The following is a 12,170-nucleotide window of genomic DNA, read 5'->3' on the forward strand; positions in this document are numbered from 1 at the left end:
CGCGTGATTTCACTGTCGGCCGAAAAGACCGCGGTTACGCCCACTGAGTGGCAAAAAGACTGAGCGGCAGCATTGGTTTTCAGTGTGAATGCTGCGAAAAACACACAATAAAGCACGCCACATCTAAAACGGGAAAGAGCTTTGCTATTGGCTGTAGGCTACAACTAGATTTGACAAGAAATCTGAGGTATATTTTTACAAACTGTCGATAGCTACAGAATGGAGAAGCAAATGGATCGCTGCAATTTATAGAAAAAACTGGACTCTAGCCAGCGAAAGGTGGATTTGCAGTGAGAATTTTGTGTCAATATGCTGAATGTAGGGGTAAAATCATACCCTATATATTGTATTGTTATATATTGTATCAACTCGTCAATTAAATAGACTATTTACCATTATATATTCTGCATAATTGGATGTTTTTAAGTTTTAGGGCTGGATGATCTGATGATATTGATATATAAGTGATCCAGATTTAGACCTACCTATATTGTATTTATATAAAGTGTTCACAGGCAAATTTGCTTTATGTATTTCCCTGGACTGGAGTCGAAATCAGGCACATGTAAATGTCAGGAAACACAATTCCTGGCTGCATGTGAATATCCATGAACACTATATCGATTCCAACCTTTAGTTTAAACTGATAATCGTTTGTTTTACTCGCGTTTTCTCAGTTTCCCCTATTAAATACATTAAAAACACATCGAGCAGGTTGCACACAGCCAGAGCAGATTCAGCAAAGTGTCATTAGAGACGGCATATCTCTAAGCACATAGGCTAACATTAAAATAATAATGAACATAAACAACTTACTCTTACATGTACCACCTGACTGCTGCAGATTCAATTCAGCGTTAGTGTTGTCATAGAAATGGATAATTCCCAGTCTGAGGACGTGAACAGCTCCAGGTAGGACATCATGGGTTACCATCTTGTAATTATGGTTGCAACATGATGTGAATGCAGTATAAGCTATAGTTGTTTTGGTTCAGGAGGAACTGTAAAAGATGACTGCTGTTTGTTTACAGCTCCCAAATTCAGACCGAATGCAATAATTGGACGAACATGTATTTGTCCTGAGACTTCCCACAGAAGGTATATGTCCATGTTTTAATATCTAGACCACGTATATTATTAATTGCTATCAGGATGTGAAGAGAGATCCAACCAGTATAACAAAAAGTGTTCATAAAACAAATAGCCTACCCATACATTTAATTCAACAGATTATGTTCAAATTATGACGTTGTAAACTACACATTCAAGAAGGATTTCTGTTTAACAATGTCTGTTTTTCAAGCTTGATTCATTTAATGTTGTCGTGTTTGATTACTCATAATGATGGAAAATCTATCATATATGATAGTTTATCAAACATCTAAACTTGTTTTCTTATCCACTAATGCTTTATAAAAAAATCTCATGGGACACCATCGGGGCAGATTAAGGTCTACACAGACCCCTAGGTTCATTCATGGTATGGTATGGCATGGTAAAAAGGCTTTACATGCCAAAGCACTGGCAGGGCTCTGATCCAATTGTGTTGAGCATAGTCAAATTTACAGGCAAACAATGGGCAGCGAATAAGGCAGTTATTGAGAGTGCTCTGATCCGCTGGCGTTGGGAATTGCCAGATTAACAGTACCGGTTTCTTGACGGCAGTTAAAAATGAGCGCTCCCCACTAGCATTGGTAACAGGTGTCCCTCGCCAGATCATTGGCGATGATCTTAATCACCCCCCCCCCCCCCCCCCCCCCCTGAGTCCCCAGTATAGTTAGGTTTTTAGGGTTAGGTGTGGTGGGGTTAGGATTAGGTAACCAGGTAGCGGCCTCAACAAGGGGGTTATAATTTGGCTGGGAGTTCAAATTCGGCAAACTCCTGTGTGGTATGAGTTTACAACTGAAGCTGACGTAGGGAGGGGTGATGTTACATTAATCTGTCATGTGCGCTGTGTGCTTGGCAATTGCCTGTTATTTTAAAACCTCCGTCCAGTAACACTAGTAATTACTAACACTGCCTTTTTACTAGGCCTGTTCGATGTCATCCTTCCCTGCTGAACACTTAAGCACTGTTTTCTTTTCAGACTTCTCGTTGTGTGTTGTTTCAGGTGACTATTGGGTACTCCATGGCTGCTGTGACCTCAGAGCAGTATTTTATTGAGAGGTTCGCTGTAACTTGCAATAATCCAGTGTCCCACCTGCAGCTGACCTGCTGCCCTTCCCACTGTGCTGTCCCATGGCAGGGCAAGAATATAAGGATTTATGAAAACAACAACCTGGAGGTCTTTTGCACTTACATCTATTTTCAACGAATGCCAAAATTAAACCTAATGTTTTTGAAAGAAATCTCTTATGCTCACTAAAGCCTGCATTTAAAATCCAGTAAAAAATAATGTGCAATATTATTACAAATTAAAATAATATAGTTATAAATGTACATTATTCCTGTGATGGCAACGCTGCCATTACTCCAGTTGTCAATGTCACATGATCCTTTGGAAATTCTAATATGCTGCTTAAGAAACATTTCTCATTATCAATGTCGAAAACAGTTGTGCTGCTTATTTTAGTAGAAACTGTGATACTCTAAGGCATTTGGATTGTCATTTTTGTATATATATATATATATATATATATATATATATATATATATAAAAATGCATTAAATGTATCAAATGTGACACAAAAGACATTTATAATGTTACAAAATATTTCAAATAAATGCAGTTCTTTTGAACTTTCTATTCATCAAAGAATCCTAAAAAAAATTATCACAATTTCCAGCAAAATATTAAGCAGCAACAACTTTTTTAACATTGATAATACGAACCATTATTAAAAATTAAGCACCAAATCAGCATATTAGAATGATTTTTGAAGGATCATGTGACACTGAAGACTAGAGTAATGATGCTGAAAATTCAGCTTTACATCCCAGGGATCAATTAAAATAATTTAAAATGTTTAAAATAAAAAGAAATTAAGTTTGCTTAAATACTAATAGTATTTCACGTTATTACAATAATACTGTATTTTTATAAAATATATTTAGGATTAACTAATTTGAATGTTTCCTGTAGTCTCCCTTGGAACTAACTGGTCACCACTGCGATGTGTCTGCCATGGTGTTTGGGACAGTGAGTGATCGTCTCATCCTCTGTAGTGCTTCTGAAGATTATGTGATTGTCTGGGACATCCATCGCTGCTACAGACAAATCAAAGAAGGTAATAAGCGCACATAGACCTATAAAAATACTTTTATCTGTATTCTGGAGTCAAAAACATCCAGAAATATAAATGGTGCCCCTTAAGAATGTTGCTATTCTCTGTCTGTCATTTTTTTTTATCTCACAACCATGACATGTGTGTCCCAGGTGTAATTGCCTCTGGTAGAGTTGTTGGCACATTGCTCGGCAGGGTGGTGCATCTGTCACTATGTCCACTGAGCTGGAAAGTGGCAGCATGCTCAGGCTACAGAGTGGTTCTATTGAATGCAGAGGTATGAAATAAAGTGCACACCGTTTTTGTTGAGTGAATTGAAAACAAAAGCAGTTATGCTGAAACGGTAAAAGAGAGAAAAAAAATGCCTTCTTGACCCATCTCCAGATGAAACGCTGAACAAAGACTGCATGCAGAACATTCCGTTACTCAGGCTGTGATCGACCAGCCCATAAAGTTTGAGAGATAACCTTGAAATACTCACATGAAACCAGCAGTAAATCAGTTTACGAAAAAAAATCAGAATAAACCCCTCATCGACTTCTGACTTGTATATAAGAAAAAAAAATGATTAGCTTAAGAATATACGATAGTCTTTGCTGTATGTACTAAAACACCTTTCAATGAAATGATAAAACAATAAACATATTTTCCATTAAGATAAATAAAGACACAAAACCTGAGGCCACTGTATATCTGTTTCCTATAGAAAGAGGAAGTGCTTGGAGTGCTGAAAGCTCACCTTGGTCCTGTGACTGCATCAGAGTTCTGTCCATGGGATGCTAATCTTCTGATCTCAATCTCAGAAGACAGAACATTCAAGGTACAGATGCGATACAAGCCGGAACAGCATGGCTTAACCTGTAAATAGGGATTTTCTAAGATATTATTATTGTGTACTACCATTCAAAAGTTTGGGGTCAGAAAGATTTTTTTTTAATTCATCAAAGAATTCTTAAAGAAATGTGGATATAGATATAAAAAATAACAGCAAAAATGTTTTAAACATTGATAATAATGGGACATTTTTCTTGAGCTCCAAATCTACATAGACTTGCGGTAATGTCTTCTGCATTAAACCTTCACAAACAGGGCTTAGATTAAGCCAGGATTAGGCCTTAGTTCAATTAGGATATTTAAGTAGCTTTTATAAACATGCCTTAGAAAAAAACATTACTGGTGTGCATCTTCAGACAATGGCCACTATCTTACACCTGGCGCAATGCAGCGCCAAGCGTGATGCAAGTGCTTTTTACTAGTTCAGCCTGACGCAGTTATCATTTTCACGTCCTGCGTCACATTGTTTAAATAGCAAATGCATTTGTGCACCCATGGGTGTGCTGGTCTGAAAACGAGGTGTGTTCGGGTGCATTGTTGGCGCGTTGCTATTTTGAGGCAACTGAAATAGACTTGATTTTTTAGTTATTAGCGCGTTTGTAATGTGCGCCTATAGGCGGGTCCACAACACGCATACATTTAGCTGATTACACACACAGGGACGCACACAAACATGTCAAATATTAAAAATAAAAGGATTACAATGTAAAAGATTATTGTGTTCATAAAGATATGGTGGAAGGAATCCGGCTTGTCCCGTAGATGGTATGCTTGCGCACTTTTACCTTGCGCACGAGCAGATCCGTTTGCGCTCTGGAGACACGTTCGGTCTTTCCACTATAAAATTCCGCCATGTAAATAGCGAATCCGCCATGCCGCGAATTAAAGAGATTGGGAGATGAGACTCTGATTGGTTTATTGCACTTAAAGCCCAAAACACAGCCATTACTCATTAAGAGAATAGGGACAACCCTTTTAGACCATTTTCCTGTCGTTAAACTAGCAAAAGTGGATTCGGACTAAGTGCACTTGCGCCCTTAGACTATACACTGCGCTTTAGACTATACGCTTAGATCATTAAAATAGGGCCCAATATATTAAGATATGTCAGTGCAAGTTGCTTTTAGTTAAAATAGCTCAAACATTTATTTTAGTCTAGGGCTAGGCTTAAGCCTTGTCTGTAAAACCGGGGTCATAACAACTTATTGTACCCATCAAATTTGAGCATATATATATATATACAGTATATACATGTTTTTATATTATGGCTTTATTTTTTGTAACAGATATGGGATGTGAGGAAGGGGGATATTCTCTTTGAATCTGCTGTTCTATCAGGTTGGTGTATAATTTCTAACACCAATATTTATACAACAGAAATTGAAATTCTTCACTCATTGTAAATGTAGAGTATATGTAGTGATGTTTCTGTTTCACAGCGTATCCACTGCTTAGTCTGTTCTTCATGGAGCAAAACAGTCAGTTCATCACAGGGTCTGGTGATGGACAGGTGAGTCATATACATACACACACACACAAACACTTTCAGCCTCTTTTGTGTAATCCATATATTGCTTTATTTATGTTGGAATGTCTGTGATTCAAGCTTTGGTGCTACACTCTCCTTGTGGACCACAAATGTCGCTTGGTGACAAAACTGGACCTTTCGAAGCTTGAACAGAAGTATGAGAGAAACCTCAGGAAAATCAACCCACCTCAAAATGAAACAGATGGTCAGAAAAAACCCACATGCCACAATTCAGACTGTGTATGACTCCTGTTTTTCATGTGCCTACCTCACTGTGGAAAACGATACATCTGCTTCAATGTAAGCTTCATCTGTGTGCTTTGTTAGGAATGACTCGTAATGATGTGAGAGGAACAATGGAGACAACAAAGCCTGTTCTGAGAATCTGGGCACAGAGACCACAGTCAAGCCATGCTAGCCTGCAGCAGGGGTATGTCTTTGGCCCGTTTTTGTTGTTCACCGTTATCTGGTTGTGCAGTTGTGGTATTTCAGGGGTGAGAAATTATGTAAGGCAGACATGGGAAGGTTAGATTGCATATACCACAATAAGAAGTCATTATACCCCTGTTTCTGGTTTCATGCTCTGGTTTCATGCTGTCCAATCTACAGTTACAGCTATGACAAGATGGTTGGAAGCAGAGGACATCTGTAGGGTTTGCAGGTTATGTGTTTTTGCAGCGTTGAGCAATGAAGCCAATCACAGACATGTCTGTTGATCTCTTGAACACAATGGCCAATCATAGGTGTTTTAGTTAGTCAGAGTATCTAAACTCTCGTCTAGGGCACCAACAGAGCCTGGGACGGCCCTGCTGACTTCAGAGGTGAACACAAATGCGCGGCATGACATGAAAATCATGTCATTATATGAAATTTTGTAAACACTGTTGGAGGAATGTCTGCAGACCCCAATAGTCTTTGCTGGAATATGGCAAGGTCACAAAAATTACTTTGTTTTCTAAAGCATTAATACTAACCACTTTCAACTTGGACAAAAACCTTTACTTGTATTACAATATAAAATATATTAATTTAATTTCTTCTTTTACACACTCACACTTAGTTGTAACTGTGCATGAATTCTTCACATTGTCCCAGTAATTCTTAGAAAACAACATGTTACCTCAACAACTCTAGTTTATTAGACAGGAGAGATGACCCTTGACCCCTGCCACTTTATGATTTGCACTGCAATACGAGAGGTTTGAACACTGACTTAAATCAAGTTTTCAAAGCTTTAGTGCAGTTTTCCTTAAGAGCAAGCTTGTGCAATCTCTAATAATAGAGTCTGCCACTGTAGTCTCAATTCAATATTACAGGCTTTCATATAGATGTTCTATATTATAGAGACTTGAATGATAACAGTAGGCCTATACAATAGAGATCTTTTTTACTTTTCTTTTCTTTTTCTGTTGTACTCAGTTACATTAACCAGGCCTTAGTTCCTTTTAGTGTCTTTTGGCAAACAGTCTCTTCTTTGTACTTTTTCCATAGAGGAAGTTGTGTGTGGATCGGAAGTTCTGATGGGCTTTATCTGCTTGACCTGGATACTTCAGAGCTTCTCAAGATTCTTCCACTCAAAGGCATGATAGGTTTTATCTTAACTCTTGGAATGGAGATACCTAAACATGTTTTAGGTTCAAATTTGCCCATTTGTCATCAATTTGACCTGTTTTTATTTTTTGATCTCAGTTCCTGGTATGTTTATTAGTAGAAAATGACAACACATTAAAAAAATGTTCACTTAAATAGCATAAATATAATACAAATAAATGCAACAGTAGGTCATAGTGATCAACAATTTGAATGTTATGCATTTTACAACAAGTTCAGTAGCTAAATGATAGATAAATAATTTTCGGCATAACCTAACAAAACTTTAGAGTGTCAGCGGGCTGCTATGAGAAAACCATTTAGGGTTTGGGTTTTCTAACTTGGAATATTCCAGGATTATGAAACTTTAGAAAGTCAGTGCGTAAGTACTTGTACACTTAATGATAACATTGGTAAAAATCTTGCAACCTCAAAATGAAATTCACCTAAAAAATATGTATAAACATTATGATTTGTTTTATAACCAGTGGCTTCCTAGGAATACATTTAAACAGTGAAAAAGTCACCATCATTATAAATGCAGAGGGTTAAGAATGTCTGTTTGTCTTCTTTCAAATACACTAATTTCTCCTGTGGCTGGTTGCGTAAACTGCTAAGACTAGTCTTACAAGTTAGTCATCAAATATTTTTCTTCAAGACTGAGACTGGTCATAATTTTTTTTTATGTCAGTTACATTAAAAACTATACTGAAAAATATACTCATTATTACCCCTAACTAACTGCTTTATGGTCAAATTAGTTCTACTAGAAAGACTCAGGAGGAAAAAAAAAGTATGAATAAGATTTATTTAACAGTTGTTTGAACGCCGGCATCAGCATCTGCGGACGTAGTAATTGGTGTTAACCGGACTTATACTCATATGTCGAGTGATGATTGGCTAGATCTGTGGTTAATGAATGACGTGACATTAGATTCTTCCCGGTAGAACTTGCGGTAGAGCTCCCATTTCTTTTAGACTTAACATAATGACTATGTTGATGCAACTGACCCCTGGTTAAACACTCAGAAATACAGTAATTATTAAATATTTGCCTGGTTATCTCTAAATCTAAATTAGTTTCAGATCTTTTGAAGTTTTGCATTTTCCCCTGACAGGTGAGCTTAGCATTTCAATAGCAGAATCATGGGACATCACCCATGGACATGGTGGCAACGTAAGTACTGTGTTACATTTTTGGTGTCTGTAAAAGAATGCATTGTGTATACACATACAATATTTGATTGATTTACAGTATTGTCTGTACAGCCCTTGATAGATTCTTATGATGATTTTTTTAACAGAATACATTTCCATATTAAAGGCAAACTGTGAGGATCACCTTCATAGAAGTCCTGTACTTGCTATTTTTTTTAATGATTCCCATAGTTAACCTTAGGCCACTCTAGAGCTCACATGTATAGCACCTTTGGTATTTTTACAGCCCTGTAATTAGCAGTTTACAGTTTCTAAAAGCCCGGATTATTTAAGATGTAAAGTTTTTACAAGGTTTGACTGTGGTTTGCATTCTGGGAGGAAAGTTGTCTGTGTACGACACAGTATGACATAAGGACTACCCTCATCCTCTCTCTCTTTCTGGTTAGATGTGTTGTTTGGTGTCCTCTCTATTTGGGAATTCAGTCGTCCTTTTTGAGGTTAACAGTGCCTGGCTGGACGAGCTCTGCTTTAGGATGGCGAAGAGCTTCTCTGTGGAAGAGCATCTTTCAGTCGTGCCCAGGTAGCAAAACGTATCTTTCAGCCACTGGTCAGGAGGTTCTTGGATTTAGGATATGCAGAGTATCATTTTAAACAACATTCAAGAATAATTTACTCATTGTTTGATTTTGGTTTTAGCTAGAACTATCTTTAGTATATATATTGTTTGTTCTTGATGAGTCAACTACCACAATGGAAAATTCTGTATTTTATTATTTCCAGTAATAGAAGTCTATTTATGTTGTTTTTCCCCGCTTGAGTTTCTGCAATTTTTTCCTTTATTTTCGCAATTTTTCAGCTCTCCTCTGATGACTATGTCCCCTCTGAATGCTGAGCTGGCGAAACAGGACTCAAAACCTCAGAGAAAAATAGGTTGGAGTTCACAAAACCACACACACACACACACACACACACACGTTTGCCAAATAAATAAATCACCACCTTTGGTGGCGTTTTAGTGTTATTGACACCCCTCTAAGGTAAAATTTATGAAGCTAACAAATTACTGTCCAAGATGTTAATCTTTCTAGCCTGGCGAAAGGTCTGTACCACAATATAACTTTGTCATTATGCACAGCAGTGTTCTTTAAAGACTGCAGTTTGAGATATTTGGGTTTATTTGAAATACTTTTGAAATGCATGGAAAGTAAACCGTCCAATAAAAATGTCACTCTTAAATATTTATCTTCAGTAAAACAGTCTGATGCCATCTGGTGTCTGAAGTCACACAGATACAGGGTTTTGATAACCACAGAATGAAGAGACAAGCCCCAAACTATGTCACAAAATCCAACATCAAATCAGAATAGACCCTATTTATTTTCTTAACACATGATCTTGGTCTTAATTTGCATGATTCATCACTGCATATTATTCAAAAGACTAAAAATGTACCCATAAAAATAAATGTGGCAGCGTATTTATGTGGTATTTCATTTGAAAAGTTTGGGCTGCATTTATTTTATCAAAAATACAGCAAAAACAGTACAGTAATATATGTGACCCACATACTGACTTACAGTAGTACTTACATTCTCTCTCCTATTCTCAAAATTAAAATAAATCAAAGAAATTCTAAAATACTTTTTAAAGCTATTTTATTTCCTTGCGAACACTTTTTTTTTAGTGTGTGTTTTAACTGAATAATGATTCTTATATGTTTCATAGATGTAAAAGCAATCCATCATCATCATTACTCTTTTTCCCTTAAGGGAGGCTCTTCTTCCATCTCCATCTGGGCATTATTTCTCTTCCTTACTAGAGTTACATATCCTCAGAGGTTTACATTTATTCCATAGCTCTTTCTGGGGCCTAAGTCAATACCATAACTAGGACAACTCATTTTCTTCCTGCTGCTGGGGTTTGACATGCACTAGTCAAGATCCAGCAGTGTAGTCTGTGTGATTAAAGGTCTGATAACAGGCTGATCACTGTTCTCAGAACAGAGTAACATTCTTGAAGAATGGGTTATGTCAGGATGTGGTTTGTTGACAATGAACCGAAACCACTACTTCTCTTTGGTACACTGTTTCTGTACCATTTGCCAATGTAAAATGAAACAATTTGGGATACCACAGAAATAAGTATGAGCTATGAAAGAATACTGTACATAATTCCTTATTGACTGAACTTATTACTGGACCTTTTTTATAATGTCCAAAAAGTACAATAACGCACAATAACGAATTTAACTGATTTTAATCCTTATCTATTTGATGCCTTTAGGACAGGGGTGTCCAATCTGGCTTTGGAGGGCCACTACACTGCAGAGTTTAGCTCCAATCTTAATTAAACACATCTGAACCAGCTATCATGGTTTTCAGGATTACTAGAAAGTTCCAGGCAAGTGTGTTGGGGCATGTTGGAGCTATACTCAGCAGGACGTTGGCCCTCCAGGAGCAGGACTGAACACTCTGCTTTAGAAAGCAGTTGCATTTATAAGCCCCTTTTCAGAATATACGTTTAGTCTGTGGTTGACAGAGGAACCGTTTTTGGAAAAGTGTGCATTAGATTTAATGGAGCTGGAAAAAATGAGTTCACTGAAGAGAAGGAAACTTGGAAAAATGTCAGTTCTTCAGGTTGTGATTTGTATCATATGACATCTTTTTTTACTGTAATATGACTTTTTATTTGAATAAGTTCCTATTAGTATAAATGTTGTGGTCAATAACTCTTTAGTCAGGTAAAATGTACAGTCAACTGTGCAGTATCACAAAATAAACCCAAATAAAATGTCATCCTGAAAGGGTATATTTTGCCATAATAACCAACTGACTGTACAGTATCAAGCAGAGCTTCTTACCAAATAAATAAATATATGGGCAAGAAAAACATATTTTATTATGTGAGTGGAAAGAGACTGACGAGTGAAATGAGAGTTATGAAAATAGCTAAACAGCAGTTGGGTTATTACACGCTTTAGTAAGCATCTATCAAACTTGTTTAAAACTATAGTGTTGGTGCCACACGATTATGATAATGTTCAGACTACATATAGGTAGATCTTAATTATATGACTGACCTGTTCTCTTTTTTGTCTTCTAGGTGTGAGCTGTCAGAAGAGTGTGAAGGATCAGGCTTTAGTTTTTCACACACAAGTGAAGTCATCAGGATACAATGCAGCTCCTCAGTAAGTCAGTAGACGACACAGAGAAATGCATTTTAGGGTCAGAACAGAAGTCTAACAAACTTTACGGTTTCAGGTTTGCATGGTTTCAGGCTTTGAACGTTGTAAGCTATCAATCTCCCTGTTGAGTACAACATTTAGAAAATGTGTGAAATTCATCCCTTCAGTGTGTGTAATGAGAGTTTTAGATATTTATAAAATGGGGAATATGTCAAAACTTCCTTTTAGGAACAACATTAATATAGACTAAGAAGTTCTATAGAATTATAAAAAATATTACTCAGGCTGTGTTCTGGTAGCTTTGAAATGTGACTTACAGCAAATGACTCTAATTGTACTCATACCTAATATCTTCCATGCTGTAATTTTGGAGTTTAATCTGAGGTCAATTGCATGATATTCATTTAAACACTGTTTAATTCCGTTTCCACGGAACCTACAGGCCTGCTCAGACTCACTTTACTGAAAGGCTTTTTTGTCTTAAGATTTTTTTGTTGTTGCAATATTATGTAGTGAAGGAACAAGAGGACCTTGGGGAAGTATCTTCATGATGTATTTAAGGACCATCTTAGTAGAATCGCTCTCATCTCAAAGCAGATCACAAATGTGGTTTCTGTGGCCAGTTCAAGTACCTTGTGTATGAAAACTAGAG

General features: G+C 36.9%; 1 protein-coding gene across 2 annotated transcripts in view; it reads left to right on the forward strand.

The window, feature by feature from the left end:
* wdr27 (WD repeat domain 27) overlaps positions 1-12,170 on the forward strand; it is a 48,973-nt gene that overhangs the window by 827 nt on the left and 35,976 nt on the right. For both annotated transcript variants that reach the window (XR_013800216.1, XM_079635375.1), the window contains exons 2-14: positions 2,111-2,284; positions 3,083-3,227; positions 3,377-3,501; positions 3,931-4,044; positions 5,345-5,396; positions 5,498-5,568; positions 5,665-5,791; positions 5,914-6,016; positions 7,078-7,166; positions 8,295-8,353; positions 8,781-8,914; positions 9,191-9,264; positions 11,437-11,521. Coding sequence is in view for 1 of the 2 variants with exons in the window: in XM_079635375.1 (XP_079491501.1) it covers positions 2,129-2,284; positions 3,083-3,227; positions 3,377-3,501; positions 3,931-4,044; positions 5,345-5,396; positions 5,498-5,568; positions 5,665-5,791; positions 5,914-6,016; positions 7,078-7,166; positions 8,295-8,353; positions 8,781-8,914; positions 9,191-9,264; positions 11,437-11,521 (1,334 nt within the window). In the remaining variant the exon portion in view is untranslated. The remainder of the gene's footprint in view (positions 1-2,110; positions 2,285-3,082; positions 3,228-3,376; positions 3,502-3,930; positions 4,045-5,344; positions 5,397-5,497; positions 5,569-5,664; positions 5,792-5,913; positions 6,017-7,077; positions 7,167-8,294; positions 8,354-8,780; positions 8,915-9,190; positions 9,265-11,436; positions 11,522-12,170) is intronic.

Source organism: Phoxinus phoxinus (genome assembly GCF_949152265.1).
Source record: "Phoxinus phoxinus genome assembly, chromosome: 14".
In the NCBI taxonomy this organism is placed as follows: Eukaryota; Metazoa; Chordata; class Actinopteri; order Cypriniformes; family Leuciscidae; genus Phoxinus; species Phoxinus phoxinus.